At 40.0% G+C, this 26,467-nt stretch overlaps 1 protein-coding gene across 3 annotated transcripts; it reads right to left on the reverse strand.

Annotated features, from left to right (window-relative positions):
• Positions 1-796: 796 nt before the first annotated feature.
• LOC131409749 (placenta-specific gene 8 protein-like) lies at positions 797-26,467 on the reverse strand. Of its 3 annotated transcripts, none has more exons than XM_058547411.1 (5): positions 26,301-26,467; positions 12,842-12,983; positions 10,974-11,098; positions 5,698-5,815; positions 797-1,062 (listed from the first exon to the last, which is right to left on the reverse strand). In XM_058547411.1, exons 2-4 carry the CDS (start codon positions 12,951-12,953, stop codon positions 5,711-5,713), a joined length of 342 nt encoding a protein of 113 aa, XP_058403394.1. In that variant the 5' UTR covers positions 12,954-12,983; positions 26,301-26,467; the 3' UTR covers positions 797-1,062; positions 5,698-5,710. The 3 variants fall into 3 exon arrangements, with proteins under 3 accessions (XP_058403394.1, XP_058403395.1, XP_058403396.1); XM_058547412.1 differs by lacking the exon at positions 26,301-26,467 and adding an exon at positions 21,566-21,745; XM_058547413.1 differs by lacking the exon at positions 26,301-26,467 and adding an exon at positions 17,436-17,484.

Genomic DNA, 26,467 nt, shown 5'->3' on the forward strand with positions numbered 1-26,467 from the left:
CCCTTGTATCATGTAAGAGGAGGGAAAAAAGGCTAAGAAACACTTCTGAAGGTCATAGCCCAGGCACTCAGGCTAAATAAAAAATAAATAAAAGATTACAGCATGCTTCCCAAATACCCCCTCAGTGTAACATCAGTGGATTATGACTGGGAGCTGCAAGACAGACTCATTAAGAAAGAATTCTTAGGGAAACACAACACAACAGGGAAGAAGAAAAATAACAAGGAAAATAGAGGAAACAGAAGCCTCTGCCACTTACAGCTACAGCAAACATTAAGTGCAGCCCAGGTCCTACCTAGATTAACATGAAATCTTACACTAAAAGCCTAATTGCCTCAGTTCCTATTACCTGATACATCATGTCTGGCTTTCAACCAAAACACTACAAAGCATGATAAAAAGCAAGAAAAAACACAATTTGAAGAGACAAATCAAGCCTCAGAACCAGACTCAGATCGGGGGTGTTGGAATTATCAGAAATTTTTAAAACAACTATGATTAATTTGCTAAGGGCTCTAATGGAAAAACGAACAAAATTATGAGATTGACCCTTGAAATTAACTAGTGTCATAAAGACATTTTGTCGAGGGCTGACCCCGTGGCTTGGCAGTTGAGTGCGGGCACTCCGCTACTGGTGGCCTGGGTTCAGATCCCGACGCATCGCTTCTCTGGCCATGCTGAGGCCACGTCCCACATACAGCAACTAAAAGCATGTGCAACTATGACATACAACTGTCTACTGGGGCTTTGGGGGGACAAAAGAAAGACATTTTGTTGAGAGCAAAGAAACAAAGAATCGTGTTAGTACAATCTTTTATTTGGTTTACATTTTAAATGTAATACAAAATTTATAAGCCAGAAAAATATAATAATCAAGGAGAAACTTGGGCCATTTAGCAAAACTAAAGGACAGTATTCATTTAAAATAAGTAAAAATTTCATTTTTTTTACACCATGGTTGTGATTAAATTTATCTATCATATTTCAGTAGCAAAAGGTAGAGAAGTACTCAAGCTGAAGAGGTATCTGCCGATTTCAGTTGCTTCAATAAGAGCGCTTCACCTACAAGAGACACACAAAGAATAGGTTTGAATTTTCTCAATCTAGGTTTTAATTTTTAATAAACTTGTAACTTTAGTATTTTAGATTTACAAAAAAGTTGCAAAGATAGTATAGAGCGTTCCCATGTACTCTGCACCATTTTCCCTGTTGGTTAACATCTTACTTTGTCACTACTAATGAGCCAATGTTGATATATTATTATTAACCAAAATCTATCCTTTATTTTGATTCCTCAGTTTTTACCTAATGTCCTTTTTCTGTTTCAGGATTCCATCCAGGATGGCACATACATATAGTCGTCGTGTTTCCTTAGGCTCCTCTAAACTGATAGTTTCCCAGACTTTCCTTGTTTTTGGTGACCTTAACAGTTTTGAGGACTACTTGGGTGTTTTGTAGACTGAGTCTCAATTTGGATTTGTCTAATATTTTTCTCATGGTTAGACTGGAGTTATGGGGTTTTGAGAGGAAGTCCACAAAGGTAAAGTGCCATTCTCATCACATCATTTCAGGGGTACATGCTATCAACATGACTTATCACTGATGATGTTAACTTTGATCACCTGGCTGAAAGCTTTCTCCATTGTAAAGTTACTTCCCCGTTCCCCCCTTTTCCTACTATACTCTTTCAAAGGAAGTCACTATGCAAACCCATACTTGAGGAATTATGCTCCATCTCCTTGAGGGAGAAGTATCTACATAAATTATTTGGAATTCTGTACTTCTGGGAGATTTGTCTATTCTCCCCCATTTATTTATTTAGTCATTTATTTATATCAGTATGGACTCACAGATATTTACTTTACACTTTGGGTTATAATCCAATACTACCTTATTTTGTTACTCAAATTATTCCAGTATTGGCTATCGGAAGCTTTTTTAATTGGTTCCTATGTCCTTTTGTCTCAATCTTTTTTTTTTTTTTTTTTTTTTGGTGAGGACGATCAGCCCTGAACTAACATCCATGCCAATCCTCCTCTTTTTGCTGAGGAAGACTGGCCCTGAGCTAACATCCATGCCCATCTTCCTTCACTTTATGTGGGACACCGCCACAGCATGGCCTGACAAGCGGTGCATCAGTGCGCACCTGTGATCCAAACCAGGCCACCAGCAGTGGAGCACGCACTTAACCGCTACGCCACAGGGCCGGCCCCCTCAATCTATTTTTTAACATAAATCATATTATTCTTTGATTTTTGTCTCTTAATTCTCCCACTTCATGTATTTGTATCTCTAAAGTTTTATGGTCCATGAATAAAGTAGTTGATGAGCCAGAGTCAAGACCACCAAGATTGGGGGCCCGACCAGTGGCGTAGCGGTTAAGCTCGCGCGCTCGCTTCCGCGGCCTGGGGTTCAGATCCTGGGCGCAGACTGACGCACATTTGTCAAGCCATGCTGTGGCGGCGTCCCATGTAAAATAGAGCAAGATGGGCACCGATGTTAGCCCAGGGCCAACCTTCCTCAGCAAAAAGAGGAAGATTGGCAACAGATGTTAGCTCAGGGCTGATCTTCCTCACAAAAAGAAAGACCACCAAGATATTTTACTTCAAACCAGTTCAATGATACAGTGAGATAATTTCCCTGAGATTAAAAAAAAAATAGTTCAGATGTCAGGATTCATTATTATGTATGTGTGAGCAGATATTTTGTCCAAATTGTCTCATGTATTTGTTTAAATAAACAGTGTTGAAATGGTCTAACTCCATATCTTTGCTTCTGACCTCATCCTGTCCAGTCTGTGCTGTATATCATTATCAGATTAATTTTTCTAAAGTATAGCTTTATTTATATTACTCCTTTACTTAAAGCCTGCAATAACTCCCCATTGCTTACCAAATAAAAGGCCAAATCATTGGTCTAGAATTCATGACATTGCATGCCAAAGCCCCAACTCACTTTTTAAAATCTTTCAGTTCTCATTATTTTTCTACTTATACCATATGTTCCCGCCAAGTTGGACCTAAGCTTATAAAGATGTTTTTCCTTTTTTTTGCCTCTATAGTTTCACTAATATTGTTGCTGATTAGAAGCAACATACATTTCTATTAATTAAGATCACATCTGTGTCAGAGATCTGTTTGCCCATTTGATCCGTTTCCACCATTGTCCGCCCTGCCCTGTGCCCTGGGAGGCTGACCTGTGGAACACAGCAATGTTTCCTGCAATACGTTCCTGCCCTCTGCCCTCTGCCCTCTGCCCTCTGCCTTCCTGGTGGCTTCAACTAAGGGGAAGCCCAGAAGGACATGGAAAGTGAGGTCAGGGTACTTTTTCCCTTGACTCCTTCCTGTGGTATGGGGTTGCCTCAGGCTGCTCTTGCCTCTATTGAGAGGTTACTGTTCCTCTCAGGGCAGCTTTCACACAGCTCTCTCCTTTGGGATTCAGGTAACTGCTCCCTCCTCTCCTTGCTGAGGCCTAGAGGTGGTAACAGTTCAGCTGTTGCTAGCCCAGGTTACTGTACCATCCCTCGTCATTTCCCTCCACCTCCCATCAAGTCGATTCCAACTCCTAGTACCCTTAAAGCCTGCAGAGCTGGACCTCTATCTTCAGGTGCCATATCAGACAATGCTCTGCTGCTATATATAGAGTTTTCATGGCCAATTTTTTTTTTCCCCTTGGAAGCGGATGCCCAGGGTGGCCATGGCCAGGTCCTTCTTCCTAGTCTGTCTAGTTGAGGAGTTCTGCTGAAACCTGTTCACCATGGGTGACCCTACTGGTATTTGAAATTCCGGTGGTATAGCTTTCAGCATCACAGCAACACGCAGCTGCCACGGTATGACAAGTGACAGACGGGTGGTGTGGTTCCCAGACCAGGAAACGAACCCAGGCCATGGCAGTGAGAGCACCCAATCTTAACCGCTAGACCACCACGGCTATAAGTGCTCTTCATTAAATCTGTGGATTATCACAATTTGAGTGCTATTTCCTGTTGTGACTGATACTCACTTCCTCTTTAGAATCAAAAACCACTTCTTTCCAGAAACTTTCAGTTCTACATCTCACAGAATATGATCTTTTCTTCCTCTGAACATAAAATAGCACTTTGTCTAAGGGCATTAGTTTATTTAAGGGCATGTCTAATCCCCTCTTTTTGAGTATGAAGTCTCTAAGGACAAGAGGAACAGCTTATTTACTTTTGACCCCACAGCACCTAGCAGTGTCCTGCATAGCACTAGGTACTTGATACATTATTTGCTAAATAAATGAATTTTTTAAATATATATCCTCCAAGAGTTATTTTTGTTATACAGAATTCTCATTGACTTGAGAAAGGAAGTAGGATATTGGAAAGAATGGAAAATTTGTTTTCTTCCTATACTCAAGATATATTCTATACAAGACTGACAAAATCATGTTGCCTTCTACTTTACTACATCCTCAATAGCTAATTCTGAGAATCTTGGAAAAATTGGTTGGAAATGACTTGACTGAATTTCAGATGGTGAAATTTCCAAATATTCTATATTCTATATCCACCTCTCTCAAAGTTCTCCTTCTCTAATAGGACTTATCTGTTTATCTCACCTCATTATTGATAAATGCTTTATGCCACAATCAATCCAAATATTACATAATATGTAATTTTCCTTTGCTCTACTAATTTACAATTATTTACCGGTTTCTTTTGTCAGTTCATCTTAGTAGGGAGCATGTTTTCTACTTCTTTTGTATCTCACCACACTCTGGTATTTTACAAGTTGTAAGTGCTTCATTAATAGACTAGCAGAATTCTGGAGAAGTCTAGAAAAGTCACCATCCCTTTATTTACTAAAATATGGTTTCAAAATATAGAGCTATTATTATGGAGTAAATATTTGTGTCCCCCCAAAACTCATATGTTGAAACGTTAACCCCCAATGTGATGGTATTAGGAAGTGGGGCCTTCAGAGGTAATTAGGTTTATGTGAGGTCATAAAGGTGAGGCTCTCATGGTGGGATTACTGTCCTTATAAGAAGATCACTTTCTTTTTTGTTTTTTTGTGAGGAAGATCAGTCCTGAGCTAATATCCATGCCAATCCTCCTCTTTTTGCTGAGGAAGACCGGCCCTGAGCTAACATCTATTGCTAATCCTCCTCCTTTTTTATTTTTCCCCTTTTTCTCCCCAAAGCCCCAGTAGATAGTGTATGTCATAGTTGCACATCCTTCTAGTTGCTGTATGTGGGATGCCGCCTCAGCATGGCTGGACAAGCGGTGCATCAGTGCACGCCCGGGATCCAAACCCGGGCCGCCAGTAGCGGAGCGCGTGCACTTAACCGCTAAGCCACGGGGCCAGCCCCCAGAAGATCACTTTCTTTCCATTATTTGAGTACACAGCAAGAAGGTGGCTCTCTGCAAGCTAGGACGAGAGCCCTCACCCAGGAACTGAATTGGACCATACCTTGGTCTTATATTTCCCACCCTCCAGAACTGTGAGAAATAAATTCCTGTTGTTTAAGCCACCTAGGCTATGATATTTTTGTTATGGCAGCCCAAACAAGCTAATATAACTGTCTTCTCCATAAGAAGAAATCAAAATCAATCTTTATTTTAAGATAACATTTGAGAGACTTAAAGAATTATTATTATTATTATTCAAAATAATGCATAATTTACAAAGCTCTTAATTATATTTCTAAAAGTCCACAGATTCTGGGACTTACCAGTATTTTTCTTTTAGAAAGTATTCATGGCTCTCCTTCTGTTGATGTCTCTCTTGATTTGGCAAAGAGAACATTGAGGACAGCAAAGGGTCACCATAAAGTCATCACAAATGGATCCCTGATTGAAAACACAAAAGAAATAGAAATGTAAAATCCACTTATTTGGGAATTAACAAAATTACAAGATGTTTTGAAGAGAAGCAGGAGGCACTGATCCTTTGAATTCAGAGTTTGGATGGACACCTTTAGGAAAATGTTAATTGATTTTTTCTATAATGCCTGTCTCTTTTTATGACATCAAATGTTTTCCTATACTTTGTAATATTGAAAATAGGAGATATTCAACCGAACTATCAATGTAAGGGTCAAGAGTTTCAGAAAGTAAAATCTCAAAATTTTTTCTCCCACATCCCCTCCCTGTCTCAGGAAGCTTCCAGAGGATGCCTCCATCCAAAGGAGGGAGTAAACCAAGAAAGAGGAAGATATGGGATATAAGAAACAGGAGTCCAACACAGGCTAGAAGCTCATGGAATCTCCAGGGTCCTGGTGAAGGAGATCCCAGGGTGACAGCTAAGCTCCGAGAGTGAAGAACAACTAGTTCAAAGAGTAGCAGGTCAGTGAGGGATTTCATCAAGAAGACAAAAATGATAGAGTGTCTGATGTGTTGGGAAGAGATTTAGAAAACTGGGAAAGAGTTTGGAGTTGAATTACTCATAGGTAAATGGAAAACTCCTAATGAAAAAGGCGAGAGTTATTAAAACTAGGAAAAACAAATTCTAGCAGGAAAAGCAATCGTAGTTCACTACATGACTCAACTCTGAAGAGTAAACATAGGTATCAAAATGTAAGTATGGATTTTACCAAAATGACATATAACTATATTGGAAGGGGTGGGGTCAGGGTTGGGTTCAGGTTTGTGGTGGGGAAGGAGGAGAAAACGGAACTAAATTCTCATCTTTCATGGTGGGAGGTCAATAGATAATGGCCCAAACTAAAAAATCAAAATGTGGCGATACAAGTCTATGATTTGGAGATACGGAGGAAAATACCCAAAATCAGCTCTGGGAAAGAGGAATTAGGCGAGGGAAGTTTGGAAACTACCATTTTTCTTAACAAACCTTGTAAATTAGATAATTTAAAAAACTATGTGCTTGCAGAGCTTTAATGAATAAAATTAAAGCTGTATTAGAAAACAGGGATGGGGGGATTTAGTGGGCCAGAAATTCTGAGCAATTTTGGGGAAATATGAAGCAGATGGGCTTATCCTGATGGAGAAAGTGAAACAGAGCTAAGGAACCTGAAACCTAACACAGTCATGGGCAGGGCAGTCGGTGAACCCTGAGCTCAAAACCTGGAGCTGGAATGGAAGACAGGAGATGAACTGAAGCCTGCCTGAGCGCTGGGCCAGCCCACAGCTGCCGGTTGTGGATTTGCCAGGGATACAGCATGCAAATAAATTTAACAGAGACCCCTAAAGTGGGCTTTGGGGGCCCAGGAGAGAAGAGAGGTGAGATAAGAGGGGCAGTTCTTCACAAATCTCATAATAGGTCAGACTCCCTAAGGCTCACCACAAACACACTGAGATAAAAAATAAAAAATAGAGACATTTTAGCACAGCAGAGAAATCTAAATCACTCCCACCTATGAGATAGCCAGATTGTTTCATGTTTAGTATTCATTGAATTTTTTTTTCTCCTTTTCTTCTTTTTGCTGAATAGACCTTTCCTGGTTCCTTTTGTTCCCTTTTGTAATTTTAGATGCTCCACCACTTATTTTTATCCTATTGGTGGTTACCTTCAAATTTTTACCCACAACTTAAAATTATATTTATGTTGAGATTCATCCAAATTGTTGGGTGTATCAATAGTTCATTCCTTTTTATTGCCAAGTAGTATTCCATTATATGGGTGTATCACCATTTGTTTATTCATTCACCTGCTGGGGGACATTTGAGTTGTTTTTGTTTGGGGCTATTACAAGCAAAACTGCTCTGAACATTTGTTGTCACGTCTTGGCATGGATGTTTATTTCCTTGGGTAAATATCTAGGAGTAAAATGGCTGGGTCAAATGGTAGGTGTATCTTTAACTTTTTAAGAAAGTGCGTTTTACATTCCTACCAGCACTGCATGAGATTTTTGGTTCCTCCATATTTGCAACACTTGGTGGAGTTTAGACTGATTAATTTTAGCCATTCCGATAGGTGTGTGGAGGTAGCTCATTGTGGTTTTAATTTGCATTTCTCCAATGACTAATGATGCTAAACATCTTTTTATGTGCTTATTTGCCACCTAAGTATTTTCCTTTTTTTCCTAATTTTATTTTATTGTGTTAAGAGCACTTAACATGAGATCGACCCTCTTAACAAATTTTAAGTGTACACAACACAACTTGGATGAATCTCAAAATAAGTATACCGAGTGAAAGAAGCTAGACAAAAGAGTACACATTGTATAGTTCTATTATATAAAACCATAGACAATGCAAACTAATGTATAGTGACAGAAAGCATATCAGTGGTTACTTGGGGAAGGGGAGCAGGGGACAGAGGGAAGGATTACAAAGGGGAATGAGTAAACTTTTGGGGGTGATGAATACGTTCACTATTTTCACTGTGAGGTTGGTTTCATGGGTACATACATATGTCTAAACTTATCAAATTGTACACTTTAAATATACGCAGTTTATTGTAAGTCAATTATTCCTCAATAAGGTTGTTTTTATAAAAATGAAAAAAAAATCTATGTTTAGCTATGTGATCTGGTCTGTAGAATGCCTTTATTTCTTCCTCTTCCATCCAATCTTCCAAATTTTAAAACCAACAAAAGTTTTAGTTTCAGACTGTTATTAATTTTTCAAACTCCTAAGGAGCATTTAAAAAAATTGATTATGTACTAAGGCTTTAAAAAACTTGATAACTTTCATATTAAACAATAATAGCATAATAAATAAAGAGCTCCCACAAATCAGAAAGAAAAGGCCAAGAACCCAATAAAACAATGAACAGAGGATATGTACAGATAATTTATATAAGAAATGCAAAAGGACAATAAATTCTCAAAAAGTTGCTTGATCTAACTAATAAAAATTAGACTAAAACAACAATGGAATACCATTTTTGCCTCTCTGGCAAAATGAAAGAAAGTATTATCCAATATTGGCACACATATAATGTTAGTGGATTATGAATTGATACAACCTTTTTGGAGGAATATTTCACAGTATCTTTCACATTTTGAATGTGCATACCCTATCATCTATCGATCTAATCTAGGACACTTCTACAAAAACACCAGTGCGTGTACAAAATCGTATATGCACAACTATTTCAACTGCAATATTATTTAACCTTTCCTCAATAAGGAAGTGATTAAGTAAATTATCCATATGATGGAATACTATGCAGACATTAAAAAGAATCTGTATTACCAACAGAAAGGAGGTCTACCACGTATTAAGTATAAAAAAGACAACAAGTTACAGTGTAGTATGATCCCATTTTTAAAAATAAAAACAAAACAGAATAAAAGAGCCCTGCAAAGCCCCATACGTCTAGATCTATAGGTACAGCTACCTCTAATCTACATTTATACGCCTTACAGGCATAGAAAAATACCTGAAAGAGGATTCACACCAAATTATTAATAACGTTTATCACTGAGTAGTGGAATTAGGTATAAAGGGGTTAGATTTTCACTTCTTACTTTATATACCTCTGTGTTTGAATTTGTCATAAAATTATCTATAGCATGCATTATTTTGTAATTAAAAAACTAATAAATATTTTTAAATGAAAACATAAAATAATTTCAATGAAATAAAATAAGTTCCTAAAATATTCTGCCTATTCATTTATTTCCTGTGATGGTTAATTGTTGTTGTTGTTGAGGAAGATTCACCCTGAGCTAACATCTGTGCCCTTCTTCCTCTATTTTGTATATGAGTCGCCGCCACACCATGGCCGATGAGCAGTGTAGGTCCATGCCTGGGATCTGAACCCGCGAACCCAGGCTGCCGAAGCGGAGCACCTTGAACTTAACCACTACACCACAGGGCCGGCCCCTGTGATGGTTAATTTTACTTGTCAACTTGGCTAGGCCATGGTAGACACATATTCAGCCAAATGCTATTCTAGATGTTTCTGTGAAGGTATCTTTTAGATGAGATTAACATTTAAATCAGTAAACTTTGAGTAAAGCAGATTTGCCTCCATAATGTGGGTGGGCCTCATCCAATCAGTTGAAGGCCTTAATAGAAAAATTGACCTCCCTTGAGCAAAAAGGAATTCTGCCAGGAGGCTGCCTTTGGACTTGAACTGCAACTCTTCCCAGCCTGCCTGCCTACCCCACTTTTTGGACTTCCAGCCCCCACAATCATATGAGCCAATTCCTGAAAATCTCTCTCTCTTTACATAGCTGTATCTATATCTATATATCTATGTCTATATATCTATGTCTATGTCTATGTCTGTGTCTATATCTATGTCTATATCTATCTATATCATCATCTATATCTCCTTTTGGTTCTGTTTCTCTGGAGAACCCTGACTAATACATTCTCCTACTACATAAAGTGAAGCTTATGGTGTAATGGAATGTGCTTGCACGGAAAGTTTGAGTTGAATACTGACTCTACTACTAGTGCTTATCTTTGAGTGAGTTACTCCACCTCTTAAAACTTTAAAGTCCAGGGGCTGGCCCCAAGGTGTAGTGGTTAAGTGCGTGCGCTCCGCTGCTAGTGGCCTGGGTTCGGATCCTGGGTGCGCACTGACACACTGCTTGTCAGGCCATGCTGTGGCGGTGTCCCACATATAAAGTGGAGGAAGATGGGCACGGATGTTAGCTCAGGGCCAGTCTTTCTCAGCAAAAAAAAAAAAAAAAAAAAAAGAGGACTATTGGCATGGATGTTAGCTCAGGGCTGATCTTCCTCACACACACACAAAAAACTTTAAAGTCCTCTGAAAAATGTGGTGGACTTACTCACTTTGCAGGGATGGTGTAAGGATTAAGTGAGGTAACATATGTAATGTACCTGGCGCATAGTAGGTTCTGAATAATCCTCTTCCATTGTATGATATACATCGCAAATATAAGAGTTGTTTATTTTCTAGGGTTTTCAACAGAAACCTAGAAGGAGGTCACATAACTAGAGGACCTATTGCTAGAATTGAATACAAGGTTGCACATGCTAGGAAACTCCTACCAATGGCCTCCATGCTTACAACAGGTATTCTGGAGGTGGGTGCGTATTTGAATGATAAGCATTGTAAGAGACTCACAGGGATGCCGTATCGGGTCCTGTAGAGGGTCCTCATGGCGACACTTGTTCCACAGAGACAGCATTCATTCATATCAGATGCAACTTGACATGCAAGGCACATGAAACAAAATGTGCCACAGAAACCTGGACACACGAAACCAGAGGTACAAGTTACTCCACTCTGCCGCCACTACAGTCGAAAGCTAGTTTGCTTTCGTGAATGGCAGTCCAAACCATGAGGCCTTTGCCGCATGCCCTGCTGCCAATCCACCCTCAGTGCTTTGTTCAGCATCGCAGCAGCTTCTCCTTTCTCCCTACCCAATCGTTTCAGGAATGGACACACCTTGGAAAGTATGTATGCTTTTTGTAGCACTTTCATCCTTTTATTGAATGATTCCCTGAAATTTAGCCATATTCCAGAGATTATCCTCAGTGTCTCTGTCTGAAATCTGGTAGGGAAGTCAGATAATATGAAAATTTCTCCAACAGAAAGCTACTCAAGATGCCAAGGGGTCACCCACAGAAATGGGGCCTTCAAGGCATGGAGAAGGAAACGCTGCTTGATCCAAATATTGAAGGCTAATTAGGAATTTACAGGTAGACAAAAGGGCAAAGAGCCTCTTTGAGATAACTTGGCATGTCTTGGCAATGGCTGGTGTTCCTTCCATATGGCCAGAGCCCAGGGATGGGATGGGGATGAAGCTGGAGGACGAGGCAGGTTGGGGACTGGGTGATGACTGTGAGTGCTCAGAGTCGGTTATGAAAGTCATGAGAAACCACTGAAATATTTTAAGAAGGGAGAACGATTGGGTCAGATCTACAGTTAAGAAACCCTGCCGTGAAGCAATTAAGCTCACATTAGAACTTGTAATTCACTTACCTGAGTAACAATACTAGTGGCTGGAAGATTAAAACGTTCATCTTTAGAGGGTTTTACTGATGTAGTCTCATTATCACTGTGATCTGCAGACGTTGAGCTAATGTTCTGAGATGTGGAACTCATCACCCCAGGTCATCAGTAAGACAATGAGAGTGAATAAACAAACCCCATTGTTCCATTTCCTAGGTAATTTTTCCCCTCTATGCTTTTCAATGTAATTACCTACTCGATTCCAAATTTCAGTTTCACTGGTACTTTAAAGGTTAACGTATCTTCTTTCCTTGTCTCAGAACACTATGTAGACTTGAGACAGGCAAATAAACTTCAAAGCAAATTTTTTTGTAGGCAGATTTGTTTGTTTCTTGGTTGGTGCTGAGAACAAAGCGCTTTGATCCTCTCTGACACCCCTGTCGCACCCCCAAACTTCCTTTCCCATGTTCACTTAGATCTCATAAAAAGAAAACAAAGCAGAGTCAGAGATATTCTCCCAATGAGAAGCTAATTGCCTTTAGAATTCTTTATTCTCAGATGTATAAAACACCTAAATGTACAAATTAAAATAATCCTTCTCTGAGCTCACGCTGAAACCATGGACAAAACCCTCGTGCGCTGGGCACAATGTAACTACAAAGTAGTAAGTCTAATTTATAACAAGAACAGTCTCTCTCCTTTTTTAAATCAAGTTAAACTTGAAATGTCTCTCTTAATTCAATGTATGGTCTATTTATAATCATTAGGCCAGGTCTGTTCATTGCTAGAATCATCAGCTTTTTTACTGTTAACTCCAGAACTTATTTTAGGAGTAAGACTGCTCTTTGAAGGGCTGGAGAAGCATTTACCTATAATCAGCACAGGCCTTTTATGTTAACATCCCATTGCCTGACATGCAGGGTGCCCTGTAACAGGTCAGGAACTTTTACTATACAATAAGGGAGGAATGAGGGAAGGGTTGGTCTCTGGTAATTCACCTCCATGTCAAGCACGGGGGCACTTTTCCCAGTACTTACAGACTCCGCAGTCGCTGAAGCAATCGCACATGCCAGTCTGCCAGTTGGAGGTTTGGGCAATGCGACCAGATCCGGGCTGAGTCACAATGACCACCGGCGCAGAAGTTTGCATTTTCGATGCAGGGTCTTAAATGGCTGTGATCTGAAAAGGAGAAAATTGGTTTTAAGTTGCCCGGAGGTTGCTCTTGGAGCCTGTTTTGAGGCACTCTTTTCACAGGTGAGCGAGGTAATTTAGTATCAAGTTGCTTGTTTATCTTTGAAGAACGTAGTTTCTATCTCCACTTCCCAGAGGACAGAGGCCCGCGGGGCAAGGAATTCACTGAACCAGTAAAAGGAACAGATGCTTCCCTTGGAGTAATAGAGCGGAACAGGGTGGTGAGTACTGTTTTCAGACCTAGTATCCTAGTATCGTAGTACCTAGTATCCAAACAAGACAGGGCAACAAATGACCAACCTGTGATTGTGGTCAGAAGTGGCAAATTACAGGAAACAGGCTTCTCTAAAATTGCACCATCCTAAGCTTTTGTGCACACGCACCCTTCCCCCTCTCGCTCCTCTTTGTGTTACTTCTTGTTTTGGATTTCTGATTAGCAGTCGTAAGAAAAAACTGCCCTGTTTTCTGTCTACTCACAGAAGACTCTGCTTCACTTCTGATCACCAAATGTGTGGTAGTTTTTCCCACGCCAAGTCATTCTGCAACACCAGCTGGAGTGTCCTACAATTCAACTCGATTCTGACACTGTCTACAGGAGATAGTGTCAGATCCCACAGGTTAAGGAGTTAGTCCCACAAGACTGCCCCCTCCTCCACTTTAGATGCCACTTGGCAGTCCAGGTTGCCACCTGTGCTTCTGACCTATCGGCTATAGATCAGAGCTTCCCACGAGCCCTACTCAGGTTCGGTTAATTTGCTAGAGTGGCTCACAGAACTCAGGAAAACAGTTTATTTACTAGATTATTGGTATATTACAAAGAGTATTAAAGGATACGAGTAACAGTCAGATGAAGAGATACATAGGGTGAGGAGAACCTGTGGAGTTTGGGGTGTGCCACCCTCCCGGCACCCCAACCCAAAAGCTCACTAAACCCGATCCTTTTGGGTTTTCATGGAAGCTTCATCACATGGGCATGATTGATTAAATCATTGGCCATTGGTGATTGAACTTAGTCTCCAGCCATCTCTGCCCTCCCCGGAGGTCTGGGAGGTGGGGTTGAAAGTTCCAACTCTCTAATCACCTGGCTGGTTCTCCTGGCAACCAGCCCCCATCCTCAAGGGCTTTCCAAAAGTCACTTCATTAGTATAAACTCCTCTGTAGTTGACAGGGGCTTGTTATGAATATCAAGACAACTTTATTGCTCTTATCACTTAAGAAATTCCAAGGATTTTAGAAGCTCTGTGCCATGAACAGAGATAAAGACCAAACATCTATTTCTTATTACAAATCACAACATCACAGCAGCCCTCTCCAATCTTCCTGCGTCCAAGTTGGTCCTTCACTTCAAATTCAGCTGGAGCCTGTATCCCTGTCAGTGCTGGCTTGACAGACCCTTGACGCATGTCAGGGGGAAGCCCTGATAGTGTGTCCCAGCAAAGTTTATTATGAAGTGCATTTTGTTAGATTACTCCTAATTTCTCCCCATCATGAGAGGCAGTGTGGGGTCATGGAATATACATCAGATTCAGAGTGAGAATATCTTTGCTCAAATCCTGGTCTCCTAAACTGTGTGATCTTGGACTAGTCATTTAACAGCCCAGTCATTTAAATTTCCACTTACTAATCTGTAAAATGGAAATGGTTTCTCACCTACCCACCTCACAGGCTCATTGAGTATTAAATGAAATAAAGTCTGGGGATGAGTTTCATGAACAATAAAGAATCAGATAAATATAGAAGAGAGTGGCTATAATGTACAAAAATGTAGCAAGAAAATTTCTTTTGATGATTTCCTTACACATTTACTGGCAATCATATCAGCGAATAGTAAATGAGATTCTACTCTAGATCAGACACTGTACTAGACTCACATTGTCTGCTAACCTTACAACAGTGCTGCAAAGTAGAAATTATGTTTATTGAGTTGATAAGGAAATGGAGGCTCAGAGAGTTTAAGTAAATTGTGAAATTCAGATCCTTCTCTGGGTCGCTCCACAGTCCCTGTTCCTCCCCTTGCCCCTCAGCTTAGAGCCCCCTCCATCATAGCACTTATTATAGTGTGGCATTGTCATTGGTTTGTTGTGATCTCCTTGAGGGTTCTCCTTGGAACCCTCTTTTCATATTTATTCCTTTAGCATCAAGCTCAATGTTAGGCTCATAGAAGTTACTTTTCATTGTCTTGTTGAATTAAGTACTTATAATATGCTTTATTCCCTTACAGTGTGCTAGGCGCTGGGATGTAATACATTCCACTTCAGAATTCAGGACATGTTTCAAAAAGCACAAAAGGAAAACACTAAAATTGAAAATACAGTGCCTCCAGATACTCAGGAAATGGGATTACAGTATTTGCTTTCTTACATTCTTTCCCTCATAGAGAGAGCAGTTTCAAAAACAAGCAAATTACCTCAATTGTTTCATATTATTTTACACTGTTTCTATTTGTTGAATTAGTTGGTTTCTTTCTAGATCTCATTCCTTAGTAACACCTGGCTGGTTTGGTAGTTCTCTTGAACAAGAATAGAGCAGTATGTGAAACCAGGAATGGTTTTAAAAACAGGGCAACGTCTTGGATATTTCTCCACACAATTGAAAGTGTATCATGCAGGAATGGTTCAAACTTGTCTAAATCTGCCCAGGCTTCATCATAGCTAATTATAAATTAAGCAGGTCTACTCTTATAGATGGTACCCTGAGTCCTAGCAAATAGTCTTATGCCAAGGATGCTCAGTTATTTTGGATGAAGATAAAACCAGTTTAATTTTTTTTAATAAAGAATGAAGAAGCTTAAAAATGTTCTTTTAAATGTTTGTATCTGTTGAACATCGTCACCATCAGAAAATAGCTCTAGGTATTTCCCTTCCCATTAGTGAGTGTAGTATGCAAACACCATGTATTTTTTTAAGTTTTAATAAAATTATTATAAGTACAAAAAAAGAATACAAAATCTGACATTAAGTATTTAAAAAAACCTCTAAAAAGAGAGACATTTGAAAGCCCTAAGGTTGAGAGAATGGCAAAAAGGCAGGAACAGATAATTTGCAAAAGAATACATGAAAATAACCCTTAATATATTAAACAAAAGTTCAGACTCACTCAAAATTAAAGAAATGCAAATTAAACACTTGTCAGATTGGCAAAAATTAAAAAGTATGCAACATATTCTTTTGGCAAGGCTGTGGAGAAACAGGCACTCTAATATATTGCTAGTGGGAATGCAAGTTAGTACAACCATTCTGTTGTTGGGAAGGAATTTTGGCCTAACAAACTATATATGCACCTACCATTGGACCCAGTGATCCCACTCTAGAAATTTATCCTGAAGATATACTTCCAACAATGCCAAAAATACACATGCATGAGGTTATTCATAGCAGCATTGTTTGTTTTTGCAAAATATTGTAAACAATCCAAATGCTTCTATATGGGAGAGTGGTTGAATAAACCATGGTACATCCACGCAACTATGCAGCTATTGAAAAAAGAATGAGGACAATCTCTATAAACTGATATGGAATGATTTCCAGAATATACTGTTAAGTGAAAAAAGCAATGCACAAAAGAGTATCTATTGTAGGATATCCTTCATGTAAGGAATAAAGGGATATAAGAAAACATACATGTATCTGTTCAATTGTGCAATAAGAATTACAGGACGAATAAACCAGAAACAACTGAAATTTGTTATGTTCAGAGTAAATGGGGTGGAAAGATTGGGAGAATGGAAATGCAGTAGTAGGGATGGGGTGACACTTCTCTGAGTATACCTTTTTGTATGGCTCTGACTCTTTGAACCATGCTAATATTTTACATATCTAGTCAACACATAAATGGATAATTAAAATCAACCAGAATGTGGAAGGAACACAAAATACAATAAAAACAGTAACAAATGGCCCTACTATTTAGGTGCATATTACAATTAATATTATAACCACAGTGAAGGGAGTGGGGAAGAGAAAGGTAACCTAAGTAATTTTGGAAAACAGTAGTTTGACTATATAATGTAAAGCTAAACACAAAAAGAACTGACACAAATATTGTAGTCTAGTTAGCACACTTGTTTTTCACAGGGATATGGGTTAGCAATTCTGAAACTTCTCTCTCTCTCTCTCTATATATATATATAAATATAAATACACACTAGGCTTGAACAAATATATTGTGGATAATGAGATTGAGGTTTTTCACTATCAGGGAAAGAAATTACAAATAAGGAAAGGAGAAACACTAGTAAGAATCCTGTGCTGTTGGATTGGAATCAGAAGTATGAACTCATGGTTATTTACACACACACACACACACACACACACACACACACACACAGTGTTGTAAATGAGGGGTAAGTCCCCCTCATGGGGTCTTTAAGGATCACTCCAACATGGACATTGGAATTACACTCAGAGAGGCATATAAAATTAAAAGATTTATTCTACTCACAGGTCCTAATGAGGGAGACATGGCATGCCCAGAGGGTCACACAAAGTCACCCAAAAGCCCAAAGTTTGGTAACCACAGGTAGAGAGAGAGCAGAGCAAGGGCCCATGGGCAAAGAAAGGCCTTTTTTGGCATGCAGGAAACATTCTCACGGGGTAATTTGAATGTAACTGGGTCAACACGGCAAGGAAGGAAGAGTAAGATGGAGAGGTCATCATAAGGCTATGAACACATATGTCGGGCTGGGTACCCAGAAATGGGCAATAATGAGATAAAAGTTCAAAACAAGCACTCAGGGAGCCATTGAAGCAACAAATAACAGCTTTACATTACATAAACACACACACACACACACACAGATATAGATATGTGTATATACATAAATATATTTCCTAGCTCTGTCCATTGAGAGGATCTAGAAGCAACAACAACCCAGTATCAATGAGCACACCTCGTGCCCAAATCTTGGTTTCTAAATACCATTTTCCAATAAAAAGGTACTAGAGTTCATTGGAGAAATGGCTGATTCCAGGGCTGGGGCAGGGAAAGTACAAGACAAGCCTGGAACATCTTGTGGGACCAAAAAGTAAAAAAGGGCTCAAAAATGGATTAGAGACAAGACCTAAGAGCCAACTTAATGGCTCTCCCAATGGCCAAATCTGAGACATTTTGATCAACAAAATAATGTTAATAATGGATTATAAGTCATCAGCTAAAATATCTATCCATAATTCCATACTGATATAAATAAAAGAATAAATTTCAAAATGAGGGAGAAGAGATAGTGCTTTCTTATGGTAGAATTCCCAATAATGAATGTAGAAGGAATGATGGGCATACTAGATCACCATTTGGCCAACACCACAGTAATAATGGTTGTAGGCAAGACTCATGGATGGATGCTAAAATTAGTAGGCTTTGAAAGTATGATGAGAAACAAGATATTTGCATGGCCTCAAAGTACCTCCCCACAGGTTACTCACTAATTACAAAGGGGAAAACAGCAACTTTACAGTGGAGAAACCTGGCAGACAATATCTTAGTCAAGAGATCAAAGTTAATATTACCAGTAATGGGACATATTGACATCATGTGCCTCTTTATTATCATGCACTGAAGGACACAACATCATTTCTGTGTTATTCCTGCCAAAACCGCATATATCAGAATCTAGTCACAAGAAAATATTAGACAAACACAAAGCAAGGGATATATTATAATATAACTGGCCAGCACTCTTTCAAAGTGTCAAGATCATGAAAGACAAATAAAGACTGAGGAAATATTCCAGATGGAAGGAGACTAAGGAGACATGGAGACCAAATGCAATTTGGGATCCTGAATGGAATCTTGAACAGAAAAGAGACTGTCAATCTTCTCCAGCCAGAGACCATGAAGAACACATCTGTAGTTGAATAAGCTGGATTCATTACTTGTTCATTACTTGCAAGGGAGAAGGCACACCCTGGGGAAAAAAAGAGGGTGTCAGAAAAGACTTTTTACAGAATTTAGGCTTTGGTGGGTGATTTGGAGGAGGATCAAGGAAGTGGAGACAATTCTATAATTGGGTATAGTAATAAATCTTATCTATAGACAGGGCTGACTAGAGGGAGGGCAATCCCGCAATAGGTAACGCAGCAGCAGTCACTCATATTAGCCAGAAAAGGGAAGTGTTTGGTATTTTGTGGCTTGTGGCTTAGATAATGTTTAAAGTTCATCTGTGTTCAGATATGATTATGGAGTGCTAGTGTTTTTATCTTGATTGTCATGGTCACAGAGTAGCCTTATCCGATGCTGTCGCTCTGTGAAACTGTTTATGTGCAAGAGGAGAACATCAAGACCTGGTGTGATTGACAACATGGACGGACCTTGAGGGCATCATGCTAAGTGAAAGCAGCCAGACAGAGAAAGACAAATTCACTTATACGTGGAATCTAAAACAAAACAAAAGACTGAGCTCATAGGTAACAGAGAACAGATTGGTGGTTGCCAGACTCCGGGAATGTGTGTGTGTAGGGGGTGGTGGAAATGAGTGAAGGGGTCAAAAGGTACAAACTTCCAGATATAAAATAAGTAAGTCTTGGAGGTGTGATGTACAGCATGGTGCCTATAGTTAATAATACTGTATTGTATATTTGAAAGTTGCTACGAGAGTAGATCTTAAAAGCTCTCATCACAAGAAAAAAAAATTTGTAACTATGTGTGGTGATGGGTGTTAACTAAACTTATTGTGGTGATCATTTTGCAATATACACAAATATTGAATCATTATGTTGTAGTACACCTGAAACTAATATGATGTTATATGTCAATTATGTCTCAATTAAAAAAAACACCCTGGTGTGAGCGCCAGGCCAGCTTGCAGCAACACCAGGGCCTCGCTGATAGCACCAGGCCTGCTCCGGGACGGCCCGGGCTGCTCTTCTCTGTCTCAGGACGTTAGTGGAACAATTGGTAAAATTTGAATAAAATCTCTAGGTTAATTAGTTAATGGTAGTTTATCAACATTAATTTCGTGGTTTCAATATTTGTACTATGGTTATATAAGACATTAAGAACTGGGAAAACTGGGTGAAGGGTATATGGGAACTCTGTGTGCTATTTTTTTTATAGCTTTATTGAGATATATTTTACATACCATAACATTCACTCATTTAAGATGTACAGTTCAGTGATTTTAGTATATTCATAGTTACACAACCATCACCATAAACTAATTTTAGTTTACACACCCCTAAAAATACCCCATTTCTCCTCACCTCCCCTAGCTCCAAACAACCTCTAATCTGCTGTATGTCTCTATTGGTTTACTTATTCTAGACATTTCATATAAATGGAATCATAGACTACACAGTCTTTTGTGACTGACTTCCCTCACTTGGCATAATATTTTCAAGGTTCATCCATGTTGTAGCATGTATCAGTACTTTTTTTTACGGCCGAATAACATTCCATTTGTGTGACTATACCATTTTGTGTTTATCCATTTATCAGTTGGTAGGCATTTAGATTGTTTCTACTTTTTGGTTATTACGAATAATGCTCCTATTATTATTTGTGTCCAGGTTTTTGTGTGGACATTCCTTTCATTTCACTTGAGCGTATACCCAGAAGTGGAATTACTGGGTCACAACGGTAACTCTCTGTGGAGCATTTCGGAAGGCAGCTCTGCTCCCGGCTACACCTCTAAGGCCATGTGTAGCATTTTGAAGACCTGCATCAAACTGTTTTTCCAAAATGGCCACATTTTACAAGACAGTTCCAATTTCTCCACATCCTGGCCAACGTTTGTTATTGTCTGTCTTTTTGTGTGCTAATTTTGCAACATTTTTCATAAATCTAAAATTATTTCAAAAAAAACCCAAACAAAACATAAAAAAGAATATGGGAAGAGGGGGAGCCCCATAGAATTTAGAGTGAAAACTACAAAAATAATCTGTTACAAATGCTGTAAAAATATATTCCCAAAATCAAGTCGTATATAATGTAAATATAGCCTTTATAAAAATTTTCAACTATGGGTTCATTTCCCCCTTATAATTCTTAGGCACTATTCTAAAGAAATTTCTTTTTTGTTTAAATATAAAATACCATAAACTGCCTTCAGCATACTTGAAGCTTATTTTAAACTTATTAGGTTTGCCCTTTTATTTACACTTAAGTGGTTTTTGGTTTTGATTTTTGCTTTATTTAAAAAAATGTACCATAATCGCCTTTTCCTGTTCTTTTACAATAAAAGAGAGAGGCTAACCATTGTGGGTGTCACAGAAAACAATGCGAAAGGTTCTAGTAAGTGAACACAAAACCAAGGGGGCTGATCATTCCAGGCGTGCATTATTTGTGGGTGTCTGCGTGGGGAGAAGGCGTCTATCTTGAAGGGTATCATCATCAGGTGACGGAACGAAGTGGACTCGAGTGGGCTGTTCTCTGGCTCCCTTCTAGGGAGGAGGGTCAAGGAGGCGGAGAGGAAAGCAGGACAGTGTGCGCGGGGAGGGGCAGGTCCGTGTCAGGCTGAGTCAAGCGGTCAGACCCTCTGCTCCCATTTATGGTGCACGGGGGAGGTGTGGTCTCCCCAGATGCGGGGGCCGGCGGGCTTCGGGAGGGCTGCGCTGAGGGTGGGGTGGGCTTCTCACCTGGTCTGACCTCTAGGCACTTAGGTTGGTGACAGCGAGCCGCAGCTGGGCGCGGAAGGCGGGTTCCACCGGGCACCCGCATTTGCCATCCACTAACGTTGGTTATGTCCCCGACCTGATGTGCCTCGGAATTCTCCAGGGCGGCTGCACAGAGCCCACAACAGGGCCGGCCGCAATCAGGGGACGGCCGGCTCCAAGTGGCTGCCCTCGCGGCCGCAGGGAGGGTCCGCGGGGCCGGGACCCGGGCTGCTGCCCCCTGTCGGACGCGGCGGGACACGCTGGGCGCGCGTCGGGTCAGGGACAGGGGCGGGCGCGCTCCCTTGCCGGCACCTGGCCGCTCCGCCCGTCCGGCCGCCCGGTCTCACCAGGCATTTCTAAATTTAAAAAAGTTTTCAGATGGTGCAGGCTGCTCAGCTTACCTTTGATCAGGAGGTGAAACAGAAACTATCACCTCCCCGCCGATTTTAACACCATTAGGTGGGCCCTCGATTCTACTTCTGGGGCACATGCCCCATTTACCATCTTAATAGGTGGCTACCTGAAAGCCACTTAAGCAATGGTCGTTCTTCCCAGGACCGCTTTACATGGCCAGACATACTAGCACCCAGTTCTTCCCTAGATCCCAAACTGCAATTCAAAACTGATAGAAACCATAGTTTTGGGTGATGACTTCCCATATCACCTGGGGCCTGGGAAGAAGAGGCATTACAGGAAATGCTAAAATAAGTTTATATTAAAATTTTCTTTCACATTTCCTTTTATTTATTTATTTTTTCCCCCCAAAGCCCCAGTAGATAGTTGTATGTCATAGCTGCACATCCTTCTGGTTGCTGTATGTGGGACACGGCCTCAGCATGGCTGGAGAAGCGGTGCGTTGGTGCGAGCCCTGGGTGCTGAACCCGGAGCCAACAGCAGCGGAGGGTGCGCACTTAACGGCTAAGCCACGGGGCGGGCCCTCACATTTCCTTTTAAAAATCAAATACCAGAAAAACATATGAAAGGCTATACAACAAAATGTTGGGTGGTTATCTCTGGGTGATTGGCTGATAGATTTTTTTACTTTTATCTTTATAATTTTGTGTATTGTCTGAAGAAATTTTTCACAATTAGCATTATGCCTTTTATAATCAACACAAGAAATATTCATTTTGGAAATGAAAAGCAAATCCAGTGACTAAAAAAAAAAAAAAGTAAAGAGTTCATGCTGACTATCCTAAAGCTGTTTGTATTTTCTTTTTTTCCTTAGCCCCTTGCCAATGCCTGGTATACAGTTGGCATTCAATAAATACCAGCTGGAGGGCTGGCCCTGTGGTGTAGTGGTTGAGTTTGGTGCGCTCCGCTTCAGCGGCCGGGTTGGTGGGTTCAGATTCCCAGCACAGACCTACACCCCTCATCAGCCATGCTGTGGTGGCGCCCCACGTACAAAAAAATAGAGGAAGATTGGCACAGATGTTAGCTCAGGGTGAATCTTCCTCAAGCAAAAAGAGGAAGATTGGCAACAGATGTTAGCTCAGGGCCACTCTTCCTCAGCAATAAACAAACAAATAAATAAATACCAACTGAATGAATGAATGAATATCCTTTCCACAATCTCTCTCAGAGGAAAAACATGTTCATTTAATTCACTTATTTTTCAAGTAGTCTACACGGTGATTTTTAATATAACAACAACAGTCTGAAGATTTCGGAATAAAAACTTGCCTGCAATTGTAGAATCATCCTTTCCTTCACCTGACTGTTCTCACTCAGTATAATGCTATATGGATTTGTATATTCAGATTGGCTGCTCTTAGCCCTTAGAGCAGCTTGAGACCTGAGCATTCTCTGAGTGCCTCTGAAGTCGAATCAACGGTAGTCTGTATATCCTGTGGCAAGCAGCTTCATCCAAACTATCCATGTGCTGACTGCCAGTTACTTTGTATGGAAATGTCAATGCAAATAATCAATAACCAATCTATAGCCAAGAAAGGTATTTCATGAGCTAATGCTGAGGACTAGCCTGGAAGTTGTTGTGTTCCCCAGGGGAATAAGCACTCTGGAGAAACCTGGTTTACAGCGTGGTTATATACCGTTTCAGAACACAGAACATACCTCAAGCATGACGGAAAATACAATTTTTTTCCCAAAGTCACGAGGAGGTGTTTTGCCACAGTTTAGCACATACACAGCAGGTCAACTTGACCTTGGTTCTCTGGGAAAAAAGCTTATCTTCAAACAAGTACTGATATTGGTGTCAGAGAAAGGCAGACATTCATCCCTATCTTTAAGGAGTGCATTCTTTGCTTTGGGAAAATGTTTGAAGTGGATGTACAACGCATGTTCCGTGGGCCATAAGTCAGGCTGCTCTGGGAAAAACAAGTTTTAGGCTGAATCAGATTTAAATCAGAATAGCCTCCCCATATACCTCAATATGTGAAAACTTATTATTATTCTTATTATTTTCATCAAAAGTTTACTTCCTCAGTGTAGTGCCCTAAACAGTCTTCAGCCCAACAGTCAAAGGTGTAAGTTTCTGTTTCTTTCATTACTTTTGACTTCCTCTCTGAAAATAGGAAATTGTGGGGACCCAGGTGCTTCTGTTTACTTAAGCACAGAGAACTGAGCAGGGAGTGGGGGCCCAGGAGGTTTCTCATGCTGTTAGAAGTTACCAGTCTCTAGTGAATGTTACCCACAGCAGTGGGCAAGGCTGTTGTACTCAGCCCAACCCAGCCCAAAAGAGCAGAACCAGAGGGAACCAGCATCGCACACCTCCATTTGACAAATTTAGCTTATTCTTCAAAGGGTCTTGTAACCTCTCACATGAGATTTCTTACTCAAGGAAATATGCCTTGATAGTTCTAAAACTGAGAGGAGGAAACAATCACACTCTTATGTAGCTCTGTGATTTAAATATCATTCCAAAATTCTAGGGATCCTTTAATTTGCAACAAAATATAAAACAGAAACAAATGCTAAATGTCCCAAACAACTGCAATTCTCTTTGCTTCGGCCAGTAAGTATCCAGTAGTTTTTAACCTCAGGCATTCGAGGTAAGAGATCAATAGCAGGAGTTGGGGAGAGATAGCAAAGAACGACTTCCCTAAAATCTCTATGCGCCAAGTGATGTTTCTAAGAATTTCTTAGGCCTTAAGTACAATCTTGTCTCCCCTGTTCAGTGGTCCTCAAAGCTTACTGTGCGTAAAAGCCACTTGGAGAGCTTGTAGATTCCTGGGCACTATCCTCCAAGATTGTGATTTAGGTGGGATAGGCTGAGGTCCAGGAATCCGCTGCTCCTATGCCATAGGGTAGTGTCATGTAAAGTAGAGAAAGGTGGCCCTCCTACGCAGACACAGCTTGGTGAGAGTTAGAAAAATGGTTTCCCTCTCTCCAGGCAGATGCAGCCTATGGCGAGGCCTCCAACTTGCCCCAGGAACACAGACTGAAGGAGCCCCACTCGCCCCTTCACTGCCTGCCTGGGACAGAGCCCTGGTATCCTGGGAGGTTCCAATGCCAGTGCTTTGTAACCCATGGCCCTGGGCTTTTTAATTTCTCTTCTGTTATGAATAACCACAGATCCAACCCAATTCAACAAACATTTATCGGGCGCCCAAGGTATGTAAAAGCCTTGTGTTAGGTTTAGCAGGGGTTGGGAGATGTCTGTAGGTCCCTCTCCACAGCCAGCAGCTCTGCCCATCACTGAACGGCCACACAGCTGTTTCATTTCATGCCACCTTTGATCCCACAGGGGCAGAGAGAGTGATGAAAAAAGTTGGCAGGGAAACTCAGGAAAAAGGAAAAATGGAGGCAGGAGGAATTGAAATGGGAATCTTGGTGGACAAGCTTTGAATAATGATATTACAACTCCTTTCTTTAGAAGGTTCCTTTCATGGAATGGCCTCAATGCCAAGAAACGTTGCAGGATTTGGCTCACGTTTTTAAATATCCTAATTTTATCCGTTAGTCTTAGTTAGAGCTAAACTTATGTCTGTCTCCCCTGCATTGGAACACCTCACTCTTGAGAAGAACTAATAATATTTATTAATATTAATCAGTCTGAGTACTAAATACATTACTTACATTTTCCTCTTCTTTCTAGTGTTTATTGATGTTAAATTTAAATTTTTTTTGCTTTGATTGCAACATTTCCATTTCGTAATCTCTCATCTCATAAGCTATTAGATACGAGATGAGAAGGGTAATATCTTTCTTCACAGATATAAATGAAATACCAGAATTTAATTTTGAAACATTCTAGTCTATTTTTCTTACTTTCATACTGAAAATTCAAGGATTCTCATGATTCATTAGCTAAATCTATAAAATCTCATCTGTTTCTAAATATTTCAAATGGATAAAGTCAAGTAAAATATTTTCAAAGCACAAAGAAATTAGAGTAGCACAAGTAAACATTCATTCATACGCATTGAAATAAAGAGAGAAACTAATGATCAGGTTAGTAAACTCAATACCTAATATGTATTTCCTCCTGAAAGCAGTAGTTGATGTGGATTCAAGGCTATCTTACACTACTTTGAAAAACACAGCACCTAACACACGTTTGGCACATACTTGTTGAATTTGACTAAATTTACTAAATTTAAAGCAATTAGATAAGAAAACATTGGTCTTTCAGCTGAATCTCAAAATACAGCATGTTAGAAATAAAGACAAGAAAATCAAATACTTTTAAAGAAAACTTTTTTTTTTTAGTGCTAAGATAAGCTTTTAAAGAAGTACCCAATTTTAAAGTACTTACAGTTAAGAAATCAGTTCCAAGCAGGAAGTGTCTTGTGACTTGGGAGACAATCTCACTAGAAGTGAAAGATGTGTGAAAGGGGAGAAGTAATGTGTTTCCATTGCCGTGTGCAGGGCAAAAGCCAGATTCACAGGTTTTTATTGGCCAGTGATTCAGGCAGAGGGTTT

The sequence above is a fragment of the Diceros bicornis genome, chromosome 8, assembly GCF_020826845.1.
Source record: "Diceros bicornis minor isolate mBicDic1 chromosome 8, mDicBic1.mat.cur, whole genome shotgun sequence".
NCBI lineage: Eukaryota > Metazoa > Chordata > Mammalia > Perissodactyla > Rhinocerotidae > Diceros > Diceros bicornis.

What these genes read in the sequence shown, in the direction of transcription:
- LOC131409749 (XM_058547411.1), bottom strand. Translation starts at nt 12,953, where the DNA reads ATGCAAACTTCTGCGCCGGTGGTCATTGTGACTCAGCCCGGATCTGGT. An exon ending in CTTCAGCGACTGCGGAGTCT is followed by an intron (nt 11,099 to 12,841) that starts GTAAGTACTGGG and finishes TCGTGTGTCCAG; the next exon opens with GTTTCTGTGGCACATTTTGT. An exon ending in GGACCCGATACGGCATCCCT is followed by an intron (nt 5,816 to 10,973) that starts GTGAGTCTCTTA and finishes GTTTTCAATCAG; the next exon opens with GGATCCATTTGTGATGACTT.